Source organism: Tachyglossus aculeatus, unplaced genomic scaffold, assembly GCF_015852505.1.
Source record: "Tachyglossus aculeatus isolate mTacAcu1 unplaced genomic scaffold, mTacAcu1.pri scaffold_144_arrow_ctg1, whole genome shotgun sequence".
Classification (NCBI taxonomy): domain Eukaryota; kingdom Metazoa; phylum Chordata; class Mammalia; order Monotremata; family Tachyglossidae; genus Tachyglossus; species Tachyglossus aculeatus.
Window position 1 is genome coordinate 375,376 of NW_024044868.1, and position 24,217 is coordinate 399,592.

Genomic DNA, 24,217 nt, shown 5'->3' on the forward strand with positions numbered 1-24,217 from the left:
CGTATCTCTGTCCCCAGCAGTCTGTTCCCCAGCACTCTGCCACCCAGCTCCCTCTCTCAAGCTCTCTGAACCTCAGCTCTCTACCTCTCTAGCCCTCAGCTTTCTGCTGTCTGCCCCTCAGCTTTCTGCCCCCCCCCCCCACTTTCTGTTCTCCACCCTTTAGCTCTCAACTCTGTATCCTCCAGCACAAAGACTTCCCGCAACGCCCACAGCTCTCTATCTCCTCAGTTCTGTCCTCCCAGCTCTTTGTCCCCCCAGCTCCCTAACCCCCCAGTTCCCCTTCCCCTCAGCTCCCCTTCTCCTCAGCTCTCTGACCCTCACCTCTTTGTCCCTCAGCTCCCTGGCCCTTAGCTTACTGCCCTGCGCCCCTCAGCTCTCGGTCCTCTGACTCTAAGCTCTTAGACTTCTGGCTTCAGCTCTCAGATTGCTGATCTTCAGCTATAAGGCCGCTGACCCTCCACTCCGAGGCCACTGCACTTCAACTCTCAGGCCTCAGTCCCTCAGCTCTCTGCCCCCCCCCCCCCAGTTCTCTGTCCCCCAGGTCTCTGTCCCCCTGCCTCTCTGCCTCTCTGTCCCTCTGCTCTCTTGGCCTCAGGTTGCTCCCTGCCCCTCAGCTTTCTACCCTATGCCCCTTAGCTCTCTGCCCGCTGCCCCTCAGCTCTTTACTCGTTGCCCTTCTGCTCTCCATTGTGCTGCTCTCTGCGTTTTTGTTCTCTTCTCTTTCTCTTCCTTGGCCCATGGTTCCATTCCCTCGGCTACCTACCCACCGGCTCTCCACTCCCTGGACCAGCACCCCTTGTCCCTGACCCGCAGGTCCCTGCACCCCAACTCTGTAACCCCTAGCTCTGGCCCCCATCTCTGCCCCTCGCTCTCTTCCCATAAACTTCCTGCTCTCTGCTCCTCAGGTTTCTGCCCTCTATTCCTCAAATCTCTGGCCCTCAGCTCTCTTCTTTCGGCCCTTCAGCAATTAGCCCCCCACTTCTCAGCTCTCTGCCCCTCAGTTCCTCAGGTCTCTGCCCTTAAGCTCTTAGATCTCTGCTCCTCTGTTCTCTGCCCTTCCATTCTCTCATTCTTCTCTCTAACCTTCTGTTGTCTGCTCCCTTCGCATAAACTCCCTGACCGTTGGCTCACTGCCCCCGTGTTTCTGCCCCCCAGTACCTGTTCCGCAAGTCCCTGCTCCCAGCTTTCTGCTCCTCAGCTCTCTGACCCTAATTTTTTGACCCTCTGCCCCTCGGCTCTCTGTTGTCTGCCTCTCAGCTCTCTGCCCTCTGCCCCTCAGCTCTCTGTCCCCTGGTTGATGCTCCTTAGTTCTCTGACCCTCCCTCACCTCACCTCCCTTCTCTCCCTCTACAGCCCAGCCCTCACCCTCCACTCCTCTGCTGCTAACTTACTCTCCGTGCTTCGTTCTCGCCTGTCACACCATCGACCCCTGCCCTATGTTCTTCCTCTGGCGTGAAATGGCCTCCCTCCACACATCCGCAAAACTAGCTCTCTTCCACCCTTCGAAGCCCTACTGAGAGCTCACCTCCTCCAGGAGGACTTCCTCTCCTCCTCCCCATCCCCTCCCTTCTGCCCTTCCCCCTTCCCCTCCCCACAGCACTTGTATAGATTTGTACAGATGCATTACTCTATTTACTTGCTCATATTTACTACTCTATTCCTTTTGTTAATGATGTGCATATAGCTGTAATTCTATTTCTTCCGACAGTTTTCACACCTGCAATATGTTTTGTTTTGTTGTATGTCTCCACCTACTAGACTGTGAACCCGTTGTTGGGTAGGGACCGTCTCTATATGTTGCTGACTTGTACTTCCCAAGCGCTTAGTACAGTGCTCTGCACACAGTAAGCGCTCAATAAATACGATTGAATCAATGAATGAATGTTCTCTCCCCCTCAGCTTTCTGTTCTGCTTCTCAAGTCTCTGGCCTCTGGCCTCTGCCTCTCTGCCTGTCAGCTCTGCCCCTCAATTCTCTCTCCCTCATCATTCTGCTCTGTGCCCCACAGATTTCGCTCTCTGCCTCTCAGCTGTCTGGCTTCTGCTCCTCAGCTCTCGGCTCTCCATCCCTTAGCTCACTGTTCTCGTCCCCTCAACTCTCTGCTCTCTCACCATCAGTTCTGTTTTCTCACCCTCAGCTCACTGCTCTCCATCCCCTTAACTCACTGCTCTTCTCCCCTCAACTCTCTGCTCTCTCACCCTCTGCTCTCTGCTCTCTGCTCTCTGCCCCCAGCACTCTGTCTTCCAGCACTCTGTCCCGGAGAACTCTGCCACCAAGCTCTCCATCCCCCAGCTCTCTACCAGTCAACTCGGCCACCCTAGTCCCTGCCCTGTAATGCTCTGCCTCCCAAAGTTCTGTGCTCTATGACCCCTCCAGCTCTCTGTTCTCTAGCCCCCAACAGCTCTCCTCTCTCTGATCCACCCCCACTCTCTGATTTCTGATCGCCTTCAGTTCTTTGCTTTCTGCCTCCAGTTAGTTTTGACCCAAAGCTCCCTGCTCTCTGCCCCCCCCACTTTTTTCTACCCCACCAGCTCTCTTTTCTCTGCCTTCCAGCTCTCTGTTATCTGCCCTTCAGCCCCACATTGCTCTGCTCGCTGTCCCTCAATCCCTCTGTCCCCTGCCCTTCGGTTCTCTATTCCCTACCTCTCAGCTCTCTGCTCCCTTTGCCTCAGCTGTCTGCTCCCTGAACGTCAGCGCTCTACTTACTGCCCCTTATCTCTCTACCCCCATGCTCTCTGTCACCCCTACTCCCTGCATCCCGGCTCTCTGCCACCGTATTCTCTGCCCTGCCTGGTCTCTGCCCCCGGCTCTCTGCCCTGGGGTCCTTGCCCTTGAGAACCTTGTCCCTAAGACCCCTTCCCCACAAGCCACTGTCCCCTGATCTCTGCTCCCCTGCTATCTGCCCATTGCCCTATGCTCGACTTCCTGCACCTAGGTTTCTGCTTCCTGCCCCTAAGATCTCTTCTCTCTATCACCCCGTGAACCAGACTCTGCCCTCCTGGCCTCTGGCTCTTTATTCAGTGAACCCTAGCTCTCTGTTCTCCCCCCAGCACAGCACAGCATTCTCAAGCAGCATGGCTCAGTGGAAAAAGCACGGGCTTGGGAGTCAGATGTCATGGGGTCAAATCCCGTATCTTCAAATTGTCAGCTTTGTGACTCTGGGCAAGTCATTTAACTTCTCTGTTCCTCGGCTACCTCATCGGTAAAATGGGAATGAAGACTGTGAACCCCACATGGGACAATCTGATCACCTTGTATCCTCCCCAGCGCTTACAATAGTGCTTTGCACATAATAAGCACTTTAAAAATGTCATTATAATAAGAATTATTATTCTGCTCTCTGCCCCTCATCACTGTGCCCCTCAGGTCTTTGTCCCTCTGTTCCTCACTTCCTCTCCCAGTCAGCTTTCTTTTCTTCCCCACTCAGCTCTCTGCCCTCCATGCTCTCTGCCACCCGCCACCCACCCAACACACATGCAAACGGGTCTCTGCCCTCTTGCTAGCTGCACATTACCCTCTGCTCCACTCCCTGCGGCTCAGCTTTCTGCTCCCTACTACCCTGGCCTCTGACCCCCGGTCTCTGCCCCCCGATCTCTAGCTCTCTGTTCATTGGCCCTCAGCTCTCCGTTCTCTGTTTCCAAGGTCTATGTATATCTCTTCTCTGCCCTCTAGATCACTCCTATCATCCTGTCTTCTCGGCCCTCTAGGTCTCATCACCCTGCCCTTTAGGTCTCCACTCTGCCCTCTAGGTCTCCACTCTCTGCCCTCTAGGTCTCTGCTATCTGCCCCTATCTCTCTGCTTTGTGGCCCCCGGTGTTCTGCTCTCTGCCCCCCAGCTACATATTCTCTACCCCCCCCCCCCAGCTCTGTAATCTCTACCACTAGGCTCTCTAGTCTCTGCCCTGCATGTCTCTGCACTCTCCCCCTCAGCTCTCTACATGCTACCCCTAGGCTCTCTGCTCACTTCCCCTCAGTTTTCTACTGGCTGTCCCTCAGAAATCCATGCTCCCTGCTCGTTGCCCCTCAAAAATCTATGACCCTCAGTTCACTAAGCCATGCTGCTTTGGTCTCTGCCCACCAACTCTCTGCCCCCGAGCTTTCTTCCCTCTGTCCCCCAGGTTTCTTCCCTCTATCCCCCAGCTCTCTGCCCTCTGTCCCCCAGCTCTTTTCCTTCTTTCCCACAGCTCTCTCCCCTTTACCCCCAGCTCTCTGCCCTGTGCCCCTACGTTCTCTGCCCATTCCAGGCTCTCTGCTCTCTGTCCACTCCCTGCTCTCTGCTCTCTGCCCACCCCAGGCTTTACGTTCTTTGCCCCCAGTTCTCCACCCTTTCCACCATGCCCCTCAGTTTCCTGCCCCTCGCCTTTCTGGATACCCAGTTCTCTACCCCTTGCTCTCGTTCCGTGAGTTCTCGATCTGTGAGATCTTTGTCTCTCAGCTATGTATCCTCAGCTCTCTGCCCCCCTGCTATCTAGCCCCCCACTCTCTATTCTTTGCATAATTCCTCCCAGTTATCTGCTCATTGCCCCAAGTTATTTGCTCATTCCTCCCCATTTATCTGCTCATTGCCCCCCAGTTGTATGCTTATTGCCCTCCAACTCTTTTCTGTATGCCCACCAGATCTCTTCTTTGTTTTCCAGCTCTCTGCTTTGTACCTAAGCTCTCTGCTCTGTCCCGCAGCTCTCTGTTTTCTGGCCCACCATTCCTCTGTCCCCATCTCTCGGCCCCCAAGCTCTCTGCCCCCGAGCTGTCCATCCTTTTCCCATAAGCTCTCTGGCCTCTGGCTTTCAACTCACAGATGTCTACCCTTCAACTCTCAGACTTTTGCCCTTCAAACCTCTGGCCTCTGCACCTCAGCTTTCTAGTCTCTGCCCCTCGGCTCTCTGCACCTCAGCTCTCTGCCCTTTCCCTTCAGCTTTCTACCCCTCAGCTCTCTGCTCTCTACCCCCCAGTTCTCTGGCCTATGCCAATCAGCTTTCTGTACTCTGCCTCACTGACGCTCAGCTCTCTGCCCTTCCATTCTATGACTGCTGTCCTTCAGCTCTCTGGGCTCTGCAATTCTTTCCTTTTGGAGCTGCCCCTCAGTTCTTTGGCATCTGTCCCTCAGGACTCACCTCTCTGCCTATCAACTCTCTGCATCTCATTCATTCATTCATTCACTCATTCAATCGTATATATTAAGCAATTACTGTGTGCAGAGCACTGTACTATGCGCTTGGGAAGTACATGCAGGCAATATATAAAGACAGTCCCTACCCAACAGTGGGCTCACTGTCTAGAAGGGGGAGACAGAGAAACAAACAAAACATATTAACAAAATAAAGGAAATAGAATAGATATGTACAAGTAAAATAAATAAATGAATAGAGGAATAAATACGTACAAACATATATACATATATACAGGTGCTGTGGGGAGGGGAAGGAGGTAAGGCAGGGGGATGGGCAGGGGAAGAAGAGGGAGAGGAATTAGGGGGAACAGTCTGGGAAGGCCTCCTGGAGGAGGTGAGCTCTCAGTAGGGCTTTGAAGGGAGGAAGAGAGCTAGCTTGGCAGATGTGCAGAGGGAGGGCATTCCAGGCCAGGGGGATGATGTGGGCCGGGGGTCTACGGCGGAACAGATGAGAACGAGGCACGGTGAGAAGATTAGCAGCTGAGGAGTGGAGGGTGCAGGCTGGGCTGTAGAAGGGGAGAAGGGAGTTAAGGTAGGAGGGGGCAAGGTGATGGAGAGCCTTGACAAACCACCCAACTACTCTGTGCCTCAGTTACCTCATCTGTAAAATGGTGATTGAGACCGTGAGGCCCACATGGGGCAACCAGTTTACTTTGCATCTACCCAATGCTTAGAACAGTGCATGTCACATCAAAAGCGCTCAACAAATACCATAAAATAATAATAATAATATATTTTATATTATTATTAATTATAATATTAATTATTATTATTATTATTATTATATCTGCTGTCTGCCATCCAACTCTCCATCCTCTGCCCCACAGCTCTCTGCCCCTCTGATCTCCACTCTCTCTCCTTCAGCTTTTTGCTCTTTGTCCCTCTGCTCTTTGACCCCGGGTCTCTGCCTCTCTGTTACTTGCTTCCCTGGTCTCTGCTCCTCTGATCACTGACAATTTCCCCCCTACTCTCTGATTCATGCTCCTCAGTTCTCTTTTGCCTCCCCTCAGCACGTTACTCCCTGCCCCTCCGCTCTCTGCTCTCTAACCCCTGTCAACTCTCTGCTTTCTGCCCCTCCCTCTCAACCTCCTACCCAACCCCACCCCTGCGTGGTGTCTGTCTTCTGCCTCCACAATCTCTGCTCCTCGGCTCTCTGCTCTCTGCCCTTTAGCTCTCCGGTCTCTAGTGCTCTGCTCTCTAGCCCTATGCTCTCTGCTATCTGCCCCTCATATCTCTGCTCTCTAGCCCTCAGCTTTATGCCCCTCGGCTCTCTGTCCCTCTTCTCAGCTCTCTGTCCCTCAGTTCTCTGTCCCTTATATCTTCATTCATTTTCATTCAATCGTATTTACTGAGCACTTACTGTTTGCAGAGCACTGTACTAAGCGCTTGGGAAGTACAAGTTGGCAACATATAGAGATGGTCCCTACCCAACAAGTTTAGAAAGGGGAGACAGACAACAAAACAAAACACATTAACAAAATAAAATAGAATAGTAAATATGTACAAGTAAAATAGAGTAATAAATATGTACAAACATATATACAGGTTGTGTGGGGAGGGGAAGGAGGTAAGGCAGGGGTGATGGGGAGGGGAAGGAGGGGGAGAGGAATGCTCCTTGCCCTTTGGCTCTTTGTTCTTTGCCCCTCACCCCCGCTCTCTGCCCCATTGCTTCTGCTCCCGTGTTCTCTGACCATTCCACCCCCCAACTCTTTGATCCATTCCCCTCAGTTCTCTGTATTCCCTATTCTGCACTCTGCCCCCTGTCTCTCAGTTCTCTGCTTCCTGCACGACAAGTTTAGATGGGTAAATAAGTGAGTCATAATATATAATTTCAATATATATACACAAGAGCTGTTGGTTTGGGGATGGGGCAAATATCAAACGTTCAAAGGTCACAGATCCAAGTACATAGAGGAGGCAGAAGGAAGAGTGAGGCAGGGAAAAAAGAGCTTAGTCAGGGAAGGCCTCTTGGAGGAGATGTGACTTAAACTGTACTTTGAATGTGGAATACAGCCGTCTAACCCTAACCCTAACCCTAACCCTAACCCTAACCCTAACCCTAACCCTAACCCTAACCCTAACCCTAACCCTAACCTAACCCTAACCCTAACCCTAACCCTAACCCTAACCCTAACCCTGACCCTAACCCTAACCCTAACCCTAACCCTAACCCTAACCCTGACCCTAACCCTAACCCTAACCCTAACCCTAACCCTAACCCTGACCCTAACCCTAACCCTAACCCTGACCCTAAACCTAACCCTAACGCTCAGCATCCCTAACCCTAACCCTAACCCTAACCCTAACCCTAAGCATCCCCTAACCCTAACCCTAACCCTAACCTTTCCCTAACCCTAACCCTAACCCCAACCCTTTCCCTAACCCTAACCCTCACCCTGACCCTAATGAAGGCCAAGATTAGCCGGAATAGGAGGACCAGTGTTTAGTAGAGGAGGATTACCGGGACCAGGAAGAGGTGGAGGGCCTGGAAACGAACGAGAAGGAGGCCAACACCAAGAGAAGGAGGAGACGGAGGATCTAGCTGAGGAGGAGGCCAGGACCAAGCAGAAGAGTAAGTGGATCATGAGGAGGAAGAGTGTTAAGACCAGGCTAAAGGCGAGAACCAAGACCAAGCAGAAGATGAGGGCCAGTGCCAGTTGGAGGAGCCAGATGGGGTAGGAGGGCCAGGACCAAGCAGAGGACGATTGCCAAGGCCAGGTGGGTGAGGAGGGTCAGGACCATGTGGAGGAGGATTGCCAGGCCCAGACCTAGGAGGCGAGTGAAGATCAGACAGAGGATGTGGGAAAAAGATCAGTGGGAGGAGGAGAGCCAGGAGCAGGAGGAGGAGGAGGTCCAGTACCAGACAGATGCGGGTGGGCCAGGACCAGGCAGAAGAAGAAGAACAGGATTAGCAGAAGGAGGAAGGATAGGATATGGGGGTGAAGGATGGCAAGGATGAGGCAGAGGAAGAGGAAGTGGATCGAAGGAGGAGGAGGGCCAAAACTAGGAGGAGGATGCGGCGACTTAGATGGAGGAGGAAGGCAAGTACTAGGTGGAGGACCCAGGAGAGCCAGGATCTGGCCGAGAACGAAGGCCAGGAAATGCCGGAGCTGAAGAGCCAGTGTTTTGTTCAGGAGGATTACTTGTACCTGAAAAAGTTGGAGGGCCAGGAAAAGAACAAGAACGAGGCCAAGACCAAGAGAAGGAGGAGGCGGAGGATCTAGCTGAGGAGGAAGCCAGGACCAAGCAGAGGAGGAACTGAATCATGAGGAGGAAGAGGGTTAAGACCAGGCTAAGCTCGAGAACCAAGACCAAGCAGAGGATGAGGGCCAGGGTCAGGTGGAGTAGCCAGATGGGGTAGGAGGGCCAAGACCAGGCAGAAGAGGATGGCCAAGGCCAGGTGAGTGAGGAGGGTCAGGACCATGTGGAGGAGGAGTGCCAGGCCCAGGCCAAGGAGGCGGGTGAAGATCAGACAGAGGAGGTGGGGAAAATATCATTGGGAGGAGGAGAGCCAGGAGCAGGTGGAGGAGGAGGTCCTGGACCAGACAGATGGGGGTGGGCCAGGGCCAGGCAGAAGAAGAAGAAGAGAATCAGCAGAAGGAGGAGGGATAGGATATGGGGGAGAAGGAAGGTCAGGTTGAGGCAGAGGAAGAGGACGTGGAACGAAGGAGGAGGAGGGCCAAAACTAGGAGGAGGAGGAGGAGGAGGAGGAGGAGGAGGCGACCTAGGTAGAGAAGGAAGGCAAGTACTAGGTGGAGGACCCAGGAGAGCCAGGATCTGGCCGAGGACGAAGGCCAGGACAAGGCGGAGCTGAAGGACCAGTGTTTGGTTCCGGAGGATTACTAGTACCTGGAAGAGTTGGAGGGCTAGGAAAAGAACAGGAAGGAGGCCAAGACCAAGAGAAGGATTAGGCGCAGGATCTAGCATAGGAGGAGGGCCAGGTCCAGGCAGAAGAGGATCTGGATCATGAAGAGGAAGAGGGTTAAGACGAGGCTGTAGGCGAGAACCAAGACCAAGCAGAAGATGAGGGCCAGTGCCAGGTGGAGGTGCCAGATGGGGCAGGAGGGCCAGGACCTGGCAGTGGAAGATGGCCAGGGAAAGGTGGGTGAGGTGGTTCAGGACCATGTGGAGGAGGGGTGCCAGGCCCAGGCGAAGGAGGAGAGTAAAGATGAGACAGAGGAGGTGGGAAATAGTTCAGTGGGAGGAGGGGGGCCAGGAGCATGTGGAGGAGGAGACCTTGGACCAGACGGATGACGGTGGGCCAGGACAAGGCAGAAGTAGAAGAAGAGGACCAGAAGAAGGAGGAGGGTCAGGATCTGGAGGAGAAAGAAGGCCATGATGACGCAGAGGAATAGGACCTCCCTCGGTCTCGAGGGAGGAGGAGGGCAAAGACTAGGAGGAAAAGAAGATGGCCTAGAAAGACGAGGAAGGCGAGTACCGGGTGGAGGTCAAAGGTGAGCCAGGATCTGGCCGAGAACAAAGGTCAGGACTAGCCGGAGAAGGAGGGCCAGTGTTTGGTGGAGGAGGATTACCAGAACCAGGAAGAGTTGGAGGGCCAGGAAAATATAGAGAAGGACGGCCAAGACCAACCGAAGGAGGAGGCATAGGATCTAGCAGAGGAGGAGGGCCAGGACCAGGTAGAGGAGGAACTGGATCATGAGGAGGAAGAGGGTTAAGACCAGGCTGAAGGCAAGAACCAAGACCAAGCAGAGGATAAGGGCCTGGGTCAGGTGGAGCAGCCAGATGGGGTAGGAGGGCCAGGACCCGGCAGTGGAGAATGGCCAAGTCCAGTTGGGTGAGGAGGGTCAGGACCATGTGGTGGAGGACGAGGCCCAAGCGAAGAAGCAGAGAGTAAAGATGAGACAGAGGAGGTCGGGAAAAATCACTGGGAGGAGGAGAGCCAGGAGCAGGTGGAGGAGGAGGCCCAGGACCAGACGGAAGCGGGTGGGCCAGGACCAGGCAGAAGAAGAAGAGGATAAACAGAAGTCGGAGGTCCACGATCTTGAGGAGAAGGAAGGCCAGGATGAGGCAGACGAAGAGAACCTGGATCCTAACCCTAACCCTAACCCTAAACCTATCCCTAACCGTAAACCCTAACCCTAACCCTAAGCCCTAACCCTAGCCCTAACCCTAACCCTAAACCCTAACCCTAACCCTAACAACCCTAACCCTAACCCTAAACCTAACCCTAACCCTAACTCTAACTCTTAACCCTAACCCAACCCTAAACCTAACCCTAAGATAACCTCCTAGTAAATCTGTTTTTACCTAACAACCTACTCTTAATGCTCACAGACTGCTTTTTCATCTGTTTTTAACTAACAGCCAATTTTTTAGTCTAAGTGTTAATGCTAACAGCCTGGTATTTGAATCTATTTAAATCTAACAGCCTGTTTTTAAAGCTAACAGCCTTCTTTTAATGCTAACAGCCTATGTTAATGCTAAAACAGCCTACTTTTCAATGCTAACCTCCTGTATTTAAAGCTAACAGTCTATTTTAATGCTAAGAGCCTACTTTTAAATCTGTTTTCACCTAACAGCCTGCTTTTATATCTAATCGCCTACTTTTAAAGCAAACAACCTACTTTTAAATCTGTTCTTATCTAACAACCTACTTTGAATGCCAAGAGCCTAAGTTTGAGCCTGGAATCCAGTTCTTACCTGTGGCCTTGGGACCTGAAGAACAGTGTCCCAGAAGCCTGGGGGCTGAACAGTCCAGGGCCCACGGGTCACACCCCCCTCCGCCGCACCCCTAGACTCTAGTGGCACTCCAATCTAAACCCCGCCCCAACTCCCTACCATCCTGCTGGCTGAAGGAAAGTCAAGCCCCACCCCTCGGGAAAGAAGTGGGAGTTTGACACCGGCTCGGTCCTGTCCCCACCGTCCCAGAGTCCTGGAGTTAGAGTCCACACGCAGGCTGGCCTCCATGCTCCCGGCGGCGGCCAAAGCAAAATTGGGGGATCTCGGAGAGGGCCGAGTCCCGTGAGCCACCTTCCCTCACATGGCTGTCTCGGGACGGGATTCTGTCCATTCGTCTGGGGCCACAACCCATGGCACGTCCCAAGGCAGCCCCGCAGCTCCAGACCCGGTGCCCCAGGACCGTCCTGATGCCACCTCGTCCTCCTAGGTTTCTTTTCTCCCACGGAGTGGGGGCCCTCAGAAGAAGAACGGTTCATCGTTATCTTTCTATCTCCGTTCGTAGGTGTTCAGGAATCTGCGGATCTTGGACGAGGAGTCGTTTTTCAGAGCTTCAATTTCTGAAAAGGGGTGGTAAAGAACACGTGTGATGCAAGGCAGTCCTCCACTAGAAGCTGTTCCCCTCCCCGACTTCGATCATGCCCCGGGGACATGGGCAGAGTCCTCCACTCCCCATCCAACTCCAATCTCCTGAGCCCAGAACTTCCCCTTGCCTCGTTCTGTCCTTCTACCACCACCCACCCAGGGCTGCGGAGATGGGAAAGCCTGAAACACGAGACAGAGGAAAGAAGAAGACAGAGAAATCAGTCCGTCAGTGGATGGTATTTCCAGAGCGCTTACCATGTGCAGAGCACTGCATTAAGCTCTAGGGAGAATATAGTCAACTAGAATGAGCAGACAGATCTCCCAGCCCATAAGGAGCTAGCAGTCTAGGGGGAAATAGCTGCTACAGGCTCAGAGGGCCAGCATTCAGAAAGGCGAGTGAAAGAGAAAAGCAAGACAGAGGAGGAAGCACAGAGCATGGCGAGAGACGAGAGAGAGAGAGAGAGAGAGAGAGAGAGAGAGAGAGAGAGAGAGAGAGAGAGACTAGGGGACAGATGGAAAGGGTGCGTGTCTTTGTTTAGGACTCACTCTGGAAAATGATTTTATACGTCTTGTAGGAGAGCAGCGGGCTTGCGGGATAGAGAGTGATGGTGTGTACTGTGGGGAAAGGAAACAAACTATTATTTTCCTCGTTTGTTTGCCCATCCATCCGTCCACCCGCTTCCCGGAAGGACGGCTGGAGAAGGACATGGCTTCCCTATCCAGCTCCCGGAGTCAGGGAGGAGGATCCAAGAGAGGCCTCCTCTGGGATCTGGCCAAGAAAAGGGGTCGGGCCAGATGGTGTGGCATTACTTTGTTGGTTTTTGGTTTGTATGTTTGCTTGCTTTCCCCAGTGCCCTCCACTCCCCACTCACCGAGGAAGACAACGGCCGCAAATTTCACATCTGGTTGGATGCAGTTGGTATAGGCCAGAGCTTGGGACAAGAAAATGGGAAGGAAGTCCCCAAAGCTCTTCATCTGGGGAGGAGGAGAAGGAGAGTGAGAGACCCCAACCCATCCCCAACCTCCTTGACGATGCGCCCCAACTCTCCAACTGCCACTTCCACTACAGGACACGGGGCTCTCAACCTCCTCCTGGTCCCTTTCGCAGGGGAGCCGTCTCGGGGCGGACCGCCTCACCGTCGCCCTCTTTCCCTTTAGACGGTAAGGTCATTGCGGGCCGGGAACGTGTCTACCAACCATTCAACTGTGCTCTCCGAGGAGCTCGGTACAGTGCTGTGTACAGAATAATTACCCAACAAATCCCACCGATGTGCCCCGCAGGAGGGATCCGCGCCCAGAGTTCCCACCCCAGACCCAAGGACACCCCTTCCCAGCCCCCACCCATCCCTGTCGCACTCACCAAGGCCCTCCAGATGGTACCATAGGCCCTGCTCTCCCTCTCTTCCCACCTCAACATCCATCCGAGGACTCTGGAGTCCCTCCCGCCGATACTCTGGGCCAGCCTGAAGAATGTATATCTGGCTTTCTGGAAACAGAGAACCCGAGGGGTGGGTGTCAGGGGTCGGCAGAGCCCAGGACCAGGGGCTCAGAGAGGATGGGTACCGTGGAGGGTGGGGAAGATTCACTTTGGCCACTGTCGGGTGCTCGTCCTTCAGGTGGAAGAGGATGGGGAGGAGGCAGCAGATCAGCTTCTGACGGAGACGGGATTTTGGAACCGTCACACAGCTGCAGGCCACGGCTTCCAGCAGCTCCAGGGCTGCCACCCGCACCTGGGGTCTCTCCTGAGGAGAAATCCCCGGTGGAGTGTGTGGGAGGGGCAGGAGATGAGGGGAGGGCTACGGGCACCGGAGCGGGGGCTGTGGACCCCAGGGCAGGGACAACTTAGTGACTGAGGTCTTCGGTTGGAGAGTAAGGAGCGAGGACATCTCTGGCATAGGGTGGGACGCAGTGCCGGGCGGGGGGCGGGGGTGAGCCGTGGATCGCCGCGGGTCTGACGAGCTGCGGAAAGGCAGCCGATGCCCCGAGCCCTGTGGGAGCTGTGGAAGCGGCCGCCTCTGGGCTCTGGCACAGCCGGGGTCGGGGCGGGAGTTCCCGGGCTCCGGCCCTGCGGCGGCTGCTCCCTTGTCCCCTCGAGGCCCTCAGACTTACGTCGTCAAAGAACGGGTTCAGCATGAGGACGATATCCTTAAGGAGGTGGCCGAGTCCCCGACTGCCCAGGCTGCGGACGCTGAGAGTAGCCGCGTCCATGGCCACTAGGAGCCCCTCCTGGTCCTTCTGGGTGATGCCCTCCAGGAGGAAGGGGAGCTGAGCAAGGAGCAGTGGGTGCTGAGGAGATGAGGGCAAAGAGGGCGACGGTGAGGTGGGCCGCCCCGAGACGGCTCCCCTGGCCCCTCGATCCCGGGGCCCCACCTGGACTTCCCACCCCGGGGCCGCCCCCGACCGCTCCCGGGAGTCCTTTGTCGCCCCGCTTCCCCTGCCCGATCTGGGCCCTCCCCGGGGGCGGGGTGCTCTCAAAGACTGCCCGGGTCGCGGGCTGGTGTTCCCCCCGGCCCTACACCCTATGGGGGTGGCCCTAGGGCTGGGCCCCAGACCTTGCCGTGGTTGAGGGGCAGGCTGGTGAGGGCCTGCAGGCTGATGACTCGCACCACGGGATCGGGGTCCTTTAGGCCGTCCCGGAAGATTAACCGCACGACCTTGGGATCCAGGACAGTCTTCAGGCCGGGGGTCCAGATCAACTGCCACAGAAAATCGTGTCTGCGAGTGGACCGCGTAGGCGAAGGGGGCGGGAGTCTGATGCTCGGGAAGGCGGAGCCGGGACCCGCAGAGAGGGGACAACGAGTGCCAAGCTGTTTGGGACGGGGGCGGGGACCAGTACCTTCCCGCTCCCCTCCAACCTCTGCCCACCCTCTCACCAGGGGTTCGGGGTCCGGGGGTCCCTGGCTGAAGGTGACAGTGCCCACCGCGGATCCGAGTCGTCTCTCCGGGGCCCTAGACCCCTGTTCTTACCTCGGCCAGCAGCCCCATGGCCACACTTCGGCCCTGCGGGTCTTTCTCCTGCAAAGAGCTGGCCACGATTGGCAGGAGGTCGGCCACCATCCTGCACCTGCTCTGGACCAGGGTCCTGGGGGAAACAGCCCCGCAGGGCTGAGCTCAGAGAGGAGTCCGGGAAGCCCCGGGGCCGGGGAATTGGAGCTCGGGGAGGGCCAAGGTTAGGGCAGATAACTGCGGAGGCCACTCCGCACCCGCTCGTCCAGACCAATTTCTTGGGGGATCCTGCCCACCCCGAGACACACACACACACACACACACACACACACACACACACACACACACACACACACACACACACACCTGGCCAGAAGGGCCACGGCCTCCTGGAAGTTGTTGAGGGATGAGAAGAGGTGCCAGCCATCCTGCAACTCCATGGCTATGAAGCTCTGCCAATATCCTCTGGTGTACAGAAGCCCCCTCAGGGCCTCCAGGGCCGTCCTGAAAGCAACGAGGGTTTGGGGGTTCAGATCATGGTGGGTGGTGCGAGAGGACCAGAGGGTGTCCGTCAGTCCTGCCGATTCTGGGCATGTCCCCAAAACGTCTTGTCCTGTCACAGGCAACCCCTACACCCAGGGGTAGGACACACGGGACCTGACCTCCAAATCCCCCATCCCTGCCATGTTTGGTCCCCAGCCCAGCAGGGACAACCTGGACCAGGAGCTCCCTGGAATTTCTGCCATCTCCGGCCACCCAGACCCACGGCCCATCGGCTCCCTGGCCCCTTGGAGCCCCCGGCCCCAATTCAGAGTCCTCGAGGGATCGGCCCGGTGATCGGGGGATGAGCCATCCGTACTTGGAGTATCTTCTTCACGGGTCCCTCTCCCCCAGCTCCACATCCCTCCGATCGCTCACCTCCAGGGACTGAGGGCAGAGGGGATGGTGGGCTCCACGGCCAAGAGCACTCGTTCCCCCACCAGGCCCAGCTCCAGCACATACTGGATCTGGATGATGAAGGCCAGGAAGAGCTGGGGGAGGAGTTGAGCCACAGCCTCCGAGTACTCCACAGCAAAGAGAAGCTCATATAGCGTGTTCACAGCCTGGTGGGGTGGCACATGGGCTCAGCCAGAAGTTCCCCCCAACCCGACCTGCCCCCTGGCCTCTGTCCACGGCTCCCTTTGACCCCACACCCGGGGCCCACTCTGAACCGAAGCCCAGGGCAGGGTTAGGCAGCACCCAGCTCGGTGGCCCCTCTCGGGGCTTGGCCCCCTGTGCCCTCGAGGACAGCCCCCGACTCCCACCCCTGGCGCCCTGGGCAAACTCCCCAGGCAGGGGGGGATGGGTCGGAGGGACTGGGAAGAAGTGGGGCAGGGGTGGGGCTCAGTGCTAAGGGCTGCGGGCTCCAGCCAGCCCTGCCCTTCGATCCGTCCTTCTGGGTCTCACCCCGATGGAGCCTCGGCTGTGCCTCTCCCACTCTGTCCCGTTGCTCTCCTCAGGTAGAGGTCGTACCAACACTCTACGGAGCAGTTCCCGCATCATGCAGGAGGCGATGGAAGCATCCGCCCCGACAGATTTCCAAACCTCAAGGACCTGCCTGTAGAGCCACAACCCGGACTCAACTTTTCCCACCTCTCCCCCAGCACCGGCCCAGGATCACGCCCCAGAGGGGATCAAGGCATTGCGGGGACCCTGGATTGCAGCCTTGGGGGCCTGGGAATCTCCTCACCACTCACCTGCGTGCAGCTCCCACCCAGGACCGGCCCCTCAGGCAGACACCAAGGAGAGCCGAGGCCCCCAGGCTCCATACAACTGCCGGAGTTCGTACTAGGCCCCCACCCCGGAGGTATCCGGTGTCGTTCATCCCGGGTCTGTCCCAGCTGGGGCCTTTCCGTCCCGAGGAGCTGGGGGGCGATGGTGGCCGTACCTCTTCAGAGGCATTGAGTACTCGAGGAAGACCTGCACTGTCTCCCGAGTGTGGTGACAGGCCAGCAGGGCCAGGGCTTCCTTGAAGAGGGTCTTCCCAGCCTGGGGGTCGGAGGAGATGTGGTGCTCCAACACGCTCCTTGCCAAGTCGGCTGCCTGTAGGTCAGTGGGGAGGCAGACGGTCAAAGTCGAACTCGACAACCCAGCCAGACATCCCTTCCCGTCGTGTCCCCCACTCCCACCGACCCCCCTCAGCCCCCACCCCACGAACCCTGCCCAGCCCGGCCGTCTGGGCCCCAAGCAGCAAAGCGGTGAAGGCCCCACCGCCTCCCAGGCCCAGGTCTGCTAGTCTGGCTCCAGTCCACAGAGCAGGAGAGAGGAAGTGCTGGCGAACTGAGTGGGGAGAAGCCGCAGAAGGGAGAGCGAGAGACTCCCGCTCCTCAAGAACCTCCAGTGGTTGCCCGTCCGCTTCCACATCAGGCGGCAACTCCTCACCAGTGGGTAAGCACACCACCACCTTGCCCCCTATTTCCTGCTGATTTTCTACGACAACCCAGCCCGCGCACTTTGCACTTCTAATGCCAACTTCCTCACTGTACTTACTGCATTCAAGGTACTCACTCTACCTCCATCTCATCCAGACTTCCGCCAACCTATCGCCCATGACACACCTCTGGCCAGGAACGCCCTCTCTCCTCAGATCCGACAGGCAATGAATTACTGAAGGCACATCTACTCCACGAAGTCTTCCCTGACTAAGCCCCCGCCCTCTCCTCTTCTCCCACTCGCTTCTGCGTCACCATGACCTGCTCTCTTTATTCATTCCCCCAGCCAGCCAGTCAGCCAGCCAGCACCACGGCACTCACGTCCATATCTCTCATTTATTGCTGTCTCTTACTATCTGTCTCCCCCCACTAGACTGACAGCACATGGTGGACAGGGAATGGCTTCATTTGCTGTTATATCGGACTCTCCCATTCGCTTAGTACAGTGCTCTGAACACCGGAAGTGCTTAAAAATATGAGTGACTGACTGATTTTTCCTGTTCTTGGATGTTTAGTATTGTTCACTGCCCTTATAAAAGTCCCATTTTAAAAAATTTGATAGACTCATAAATGGATATTCCAATGAGTCCTGTCCTGTGGAACAATTTTGAGTATTGCCCCACTGCGCTACTGCTCGTTCAGCTGGGAGTAACCAAAAATCAATCAGGATTGGGTAGTCGGAAAACTATTTTGTGTGCAAACCGCCACGACTCCCAGGGCCACATTTCACCTGCAACGGTACCCTAAGAAGTTGTGTTGTGCAACAGGGACATCATTAAATAGTACAGACACACGGGAAGATAGAAAAGTAGGAAAATGTAGGTCTCAGAATGCCTAATCCTTTGGTTTCCAGATCTGGAAAACTTGCCATTGCAGATAAAACGTGCCAGTTTTGTGGAGATGACAGATGGGGAGAAATGATATGTTCATTTTAGTTACTGATTCCTATTCGTTCATTCCTTCACTCAGTCATTCAACCGCGGTCATTGAGCCCTTACAGTGTGTCCGGCACTGTACTAAGCGCTTGGGAGAGTAAACTAGAACAACCAACAAACACATTCCTGCCCACGACGTGCTTACAGTTTTGAGGGGGCGACAGGCATTAATATAAATACGTAAATGATAAATAGATAAAAAGTAAATAAATTACAGTTCTAAGCGGATTCATACCGATGTGCCGGGGTGATCAGAGTGAAGATGAATGAAGGAACAAGTCAGAGCGGCACAGAAGGGAGTGGGAGGAGAGGAGGGCCTAGCCAGGGTAGACTTTTTGGAGGAGAAGTGCCTTCACTAAGGTTTCAAACTGGGGGACAGAAAGTATCTGAAGCTGAGAAGCAGCGTGGCTCAGTGGGAAAAGCCCGGGCTTGGGAGTCAGAGGTCGGGGGTTCTAATCCCGGCACCACCACTTGACAGCTGTGTTACTTTGGGCAAATTACTTAACTTCTCTGTGCCTCGGTTACCTCATCTGTCAAATGGGAATTAAGACTGTGAGCCCCAAGTGGGACAACCTGATAACCTTGTATCTATTCCAGGGCATCCTCCCCGTCAGTTCTTCCTTACATTCAACTCCCTTCTCAGGCCCCGGGTTCTTCCCCCTCCTCCTTCCCTCACCCCCAACGATCTGGCCACCTACTTGATTGATAAAATTAAATCTATCAGGTCCGACCTCCCCAATGTCACTCCCCCACCTTCTCCAACCCCCCGGCTCTCAACACACTCTCTGCTACTCTCCCATACTTCCCAGTGGTATCCTCAGAGGAACTCGCCTCCCTCCTCTCAAGTGCTACTCCGGCCACCTGTGCTTCTGACCCCATTCCCTCTCATCTCATGAAATCTCTCGCTCTGTCCCTTCTCCCCTCCTTAACTTCCATCTTCAACCGCTCAGTCTCCACTGGTTCCTTCCCCTCTGCCTTCAAACATGCCCATGTCTCTCCCATCTTAAAAAAAAACCCTTCTCTTGACCCCACCTCACCTTCTAGTTATCGCCCCATCTCCCTCCTACCATTCCGTTCCAAACTCCTTGAACGAGGTGTCTACAAGCGCTGCCTCGAATTCTTCAACACCAACTCTCTCTTCGACCCCCTCCAGTCTGGCTTCCGTCCCCTACGTTCCATGGAAACTGCCCTCTCAAAGGTCACCAATGACCTCCTGCTTGCCAAATCCAACGGCTCATACTCTATCCTAATCCTCCTCGACCTCTCAGCCGCCTTCGACACTGTGGACCACCCCCTTCTCCTCAACACACTATCCGACCTTGGCTTCACAGACTCCATCCTCTCCAGGTTCTCCACTTATCTCTCCAGTCGTTCATTCTCAGTCTCTTTTGCAGGCTCCTCCTCCCCCTCCCATCCCCTTACTGTGGGGGTTCCCCAAGGTTCAGTTCTCGGTCCCCATTCTGTTCTCGATCTACACTCACTCCCTTGGTGACCTCATTTGCTCCTACGGCTTCAACTATCATCTCTACTCTGATGACACCCAAATCTACATCTCTGCCCCTGCTCTCTCCCCCTCCCTCCAGGCTCGCATCTCCTCCTGCCTTCAGGACTTCTCCATCTGGATGTCTGCCCGCCACGTAAAAGTCATCATGTCCAAGACTGAACTCCTTGTCTTCCCTCCCACACCCTGCCCTCTCCCTGCCCTTCCCATCACTGTGGACGGCACTACCATCCTTCCCATCTCACAAGCCCGAAACCTTGGTGTCATCCTCGACCCCGCTCTCTCATTCACCCCTCACGTCCAAGCCGTCACCAAAACCTGCCGATCTCAGCTCCGCAACATTGCCAAGATCCGCCCTTTCCTCGCCATCCAAACCGCTACCCTGCTCGTTCAAGCTCTCATCCTATCCCGTCTGGACTACTGTATCAGCATCCTCTCTGATCTCCCGTCCAACTGTATCTCCCCACTTCAATCCATACTCCACGCCGCTGCCCGGATTGCCTTTGTCCAGAAACGCTCTGGGCATGTTACTCCCCTCCTCAAAAATCTCCAGTGGCTACCAATCAATCTGTGCATCAGGCAGAGACTCCTCACCCTCGGCTTCAAGGCTCTCTATCACCTCGCCCCCTCCTACCTCACCTCCCTTCTCTCCTTCTACAGCCCAGCCCGCACCCTCTGCTCCCCTGCCTTTAATCCCTTCACCGTGCCTCGTCCTCGCCTGTCCCGCCGTCGACCCCCGGCCCACGTCATCCCCCTGGCCTGGAATGCCCTCCCTCTGTCCATCCGCCAAGCTAGCTCTCTTCCTCCCTTCAAGGCCCTACTGAGAGCTCCCCTCCTCCAGGAGGCCTTCCCAGACAGAGCCCCCTCCTTCCTCCCCCCCCTCGTCCCCCTCTCCATTCCCCCATCTTATCTCCTTCCCTTCCCCACAGCACCTCTATATATGTATATATGGTTGTACATATTTATTACTCTATTTATTTATTCATTTTCCTTGTACATATCTATTCTATTTATTTTATTTTTTTAATATGTTTGGTTTTGTTCTCTGTCTCCCCCTTCTAGACTGTGAGCACACTGTTGGGTAGGGACTGTCTCTATATGTTGCCAACTTGTACTTCCCAAGCGCTTAGTACAGTGCTCTGCACACAGTAAGCGCTCAATAAATACAATTGATTGATTGATTGATTGGCACATTGTAAGCGCTGAAGGAATACCATTACAATTACTATTGTTGTCTGTCTGATATGAAAGAGGGTGGGCATTCTGGGCCAGAGGGAGGATGTGGGCGAGAGGTCTACGACAAGATAGAAAGGATCACGGGCAAGTGAGAAGATTAGCGTTAGGGGAATGAAGTATGCTGCCTGGGTTGAAGTAGGAGAGAAGCAAGGTGAGGTAGGAGGGGACAAAGCGATGAAGTGCTTTAAAGGCCAAGGTGAGGAGTGTTTGTTTGAAACAAAGCTGGATAATAATACAATAATAATGACGATGGAATTTATTAGGCGCTTACTATGTGCAAAGCAGTGTTCTAAGTGCTGGGGGGATACAGGGTGATCACGTTGTCCCACGTGGGGCTCACAGTCTTAATCCCCATTTTACAGATGAGGTAACTGAGGCTCAGAGAAGTTAAGTGACTTGTCCAAGGTCACACAGCAGAAATGTGGGGGAGCCGGGATTAGAACCCATGACCTCCAACTCCCAGGCCCGTGCTCTTTCCACTGATAATCCCCAGCTGGAATTTCTTGGGGAGTGGGGAAACAGGGTCTGAACGTTTTTGCAGGAAAATGTTTCAGGAAGCAGAATGGAGTGTGGACTGGAGTGTGGAGAGAGAGGAGGCAGGGAGGTCAGCAAGGAGGCTGTTACACTAATCAAGGAGGGATAGAATAAGTGCTTGCATCAGTGTGATAGCCGATTGGATGGAGTGGAAGGGGGGATGGGGGCGATATTGTGAAGGTAGAATTGAGGGAATTGATTGCTGGCCGGACTGTGTGGGTGGAAGGGGACAGTGGAGTCGATGCTCATGCCAAGGTTATGGGCTTCCTGTGCCCATCTTCCAGGAATTTTGGTGATATTTAGCATTCCATTTTCTGTTGAGTTTCTTTTTGTGAGGATGGGACCCTGTATATATGGGTACAGGGTGGGTCTCCAATTTATACGTGGCAAATGAGAGAATGCCCTCCTGTCTGGGAAATCCTCAGCCTAACGGTTGAGCAGCCAAAAAGGCACAATGGGCTCAGGAAAGGATTGTCTCTGTGTGTTGGCAACTTGTACTTCCCAAGCGCTTAGTGCTCTGCACGCAGTAAGTGCTCAATAAATACTATTGAATGAACATATATATTCTAGACTGGGAGCCCATTGTCGGGTAGGGACCGTCTCTATATGTTGCCACCTTCTACTTCCCAAGCGCTTAGTACAGTGCTCTGCACACAGTAAGCACTCAGTAAATACAATTGAATGAATGAATGAAAGAAGGAAAGAAAGACATAAATATACTAAAGAAACAGATATATTAATATAATAATCATATAATATATTATATTAATATATTAATATATTATATTAATATAACGTAAATTGTACACATACGCACATATATTCTAGACTGTGAGCCCGCTGTCGGGTAGGCACCGTCTCTTTATGTTGTGCCAACTTGTACTCCCCAAGCGCTTAGTACAGTGCTCTGCATACAGTAAGTGCTCAATAAATACGATTGAATGAATGAATGAAAGGAGACACATATACTAAAGAAACAGATATAATATATTAATATAGTAATTATATTACATATCATATGGATATAATGTAAATCATATATACACACACATATATATTCTAGACTGTGAGCCCATTGTCGGGTAGGGACCGTCTCTATATGTTGCCAACTTGTACTTCCCAAGCGCTTAGTACAGTGCTCTGCACACAGTAAGCGCTCAATAAATACGATTGAATGAATGAATGAAAGAACAAAAGACATAAATATACTAAAGAAACAGATATATTAATATAATAATTATGTAATACATTAATATAATGTAAATCGCACACACACACACACACATATATTCTAGACTGTGAGCCTGGTGTCGGGTAGGGACCGTCTCTATACGTTGCCAACTTGTACTTCCCAAGCGCTTAGTACAGTGCTCTGCACACAGTGCTCAATAAATACGATTGCATGAATGAATGAAAGAAGGAAAGACATAAATATACTAAAGAGATATAACATATTAATATAATATTATCCTACTAACATATTAATATAATGTGAATTACACAAACGTGTGTATATATGTGTGTATATGTGTACACAAATGTGTGTATATGTGTATGTATATGTATGTGTGTGTATATATACACACACATACATATCAATCAATCAATCGTATTTATTGAGCGCTGGCTGTGTGCAGAGCACTGTACTGAGCTCTTGGGAAGTACAAGTTGGCAATGTATGGAGACAGTCCCTACCCAACAGTGGGCTCACCGTCTAAAAGGGGGAGAAAGTGAACAAATCCAAAACATACTAACAAAATAAAATAAATAGAATAGATATGTACAAGTAAACTAAATAACTAAATAACTAGAGTAATAAATATGTACAAGCATATATACATATATACAGGTGCTGTGGGGAAGGGAAGGAGATATGTATAAGTGTGTATGTATACATATATAGAGAGAAGCAACGTGGCTCAGTGGAAAGAGCACGGGCTTTGGAGTCAGTGGTCGTGGGTTCAAATCCCAGCTCCGCCAATTGTCAGCTGTGTGACCTTGGGCAAGTCACTTCACTTCTCTAGACCTCATTTACCTCATCTGTAAAATGGGGGTTGACTGTGAGCACCCCGTGGGACAACATGATCACCTTGTATCCCCCAGTGCTTAGAACGGTGCTTTGCACATAATAAGCACTTAATAAAAATGCCATCATGATTATTTTTAGACTGTGAGCCCACTGTTGGGTAGGGACGGTCTCTATATGTTGCCAACTTGCACTTCCCAAGAGCTTAGTACAGTGCTCTGCACACAGTAAGCGCTCAATAAATACCATTGATTGATTGATTGATTGATGTGTGTGTATATATACATATATATATATACATATATGTATGTGTGTATGTATACGTAGATATGTATGTATGTGTGTATATATATATGAATGTTTGCATATATATGTGTTTGTATGTGCCTGTGCGCGCACACACACACACACACACACACACACACACACATATAAAACCAAGGCCATGCGCAGTGCGGGAGGTGAAGCACGGGGGCCGGGCCCGTCTCCTTCCAGCCTGACGGGGAGCGCCTGAGGGGACGTGGGCGCAGGCGTGCGCGAGGGCACGAGGCCGGCGGAGGGAGGAAGAGGGAGAAGGGGGGCTCGGGGCCTCTGGTTTCCTGCCCGCCCGCCGTCAGCCGCCACGTTGGTTGCTAGGAGACGCGGTGTCAGCGGAAGCCGGGTGCGGGCTAGGCCGAGGCCAGGTAGCCGTGGCCCGGCCCGGCCCGCGGGGTGAGGGGCCGTGGCCCGGAAGAGGGCCGAGCGTGTCCGAGGGGCCCGCCGACACCGACACCGACACCGACACGTCCCCGCTTCCCGCCCGGCAGTGTGGGCCGGCGACATGTCGGGTCCCGGGCCCCGGGCCCCAAGCCTCGCCAACGACCGGGGGCGCCCGCCTGCCGCTCCTGCTGCTGCTACGGCTACGGCTACTGCTACGGCTACTGCTACCGCTACTGCTACCGCTACTGCTACCGCTACTGCTGGCCGGGCCGGGCCGGGCCGGACCGGAGCGGGACCAGCGCCCGTCCGGGGCTGGGAAACCGGAGACCTGGAGTTGCTCGACCTGGTGGAGGAGGTCCAGCTTACCTTCTACGACTTCCTCGGTGTGCAGCAGGTACGGCCGGGCCCGGTCGGGGGCTGCC

General features: G+C 54.0%; 1 protein-coding gene across 1 annotated transcript; it reads right to left on the minus strand.

The window, feature by feature from the left end:
- Nucleotides 1-11,351: 11,351 nt before the first annotated feature.
- On the minus strand, nt 11,352-23,918 carry LOC119923101 (maestro heat-like repeat family member 5). The gene is made up of 15 exons (XM_038742646.1): nt 23,567-23,918; nt 16,591-16,712; nt 16,321-16,475; nt 15,840-15,990; nt 15,312-15,496; nt 14,760-14,897; nt 14,415-14,529; nt 14,000-14,143; nt 13,557-13,733; nt 13,034-13,189; nt 12,808-12,933; nt 12,320-12,422; nt 11,994-12,062; nt 11,604-11,627; nt 11,352-11,422 (listed from the first exon to the last, which is right to left on the minus strand). The coding sequence occupies exons 1-15, from the start codon at nt 23,916-23,918 to the stop codon at nt 11,352-11,354; spliced, it is 2,088 nt and encodes a 695-aa protein (XP_038598574.1).
- Nucleotides 23,919-24,217: the final 299 nt, after the last annotated feature.

Bases quoted from the DNA above. Each gene is read 5' to 3' on its own strand.
- LOC119923101 (XM_038742646.1), bottom strand. From the start codon at position 23,918: ATGTCGCCGGCCCACACTGCCGGGCGGGAAGCGGGGACGTGTCGGTGT. The intron at 14,898-15,311 runs GTGAGCGATCGG...CGTTGCTTTCAG, and splicing joins TCTGCCCTCAGTCCCTGGAG to GACGGCCCTGGAGGCCCTGA. The intron at 12,063-12,319 runs GTGAGTGGGGAG...CTTTCCCCACAG, and splicing joins TGCGGCCGTTGTCTTCCTCG to TACACACCATCACTCTCTAT.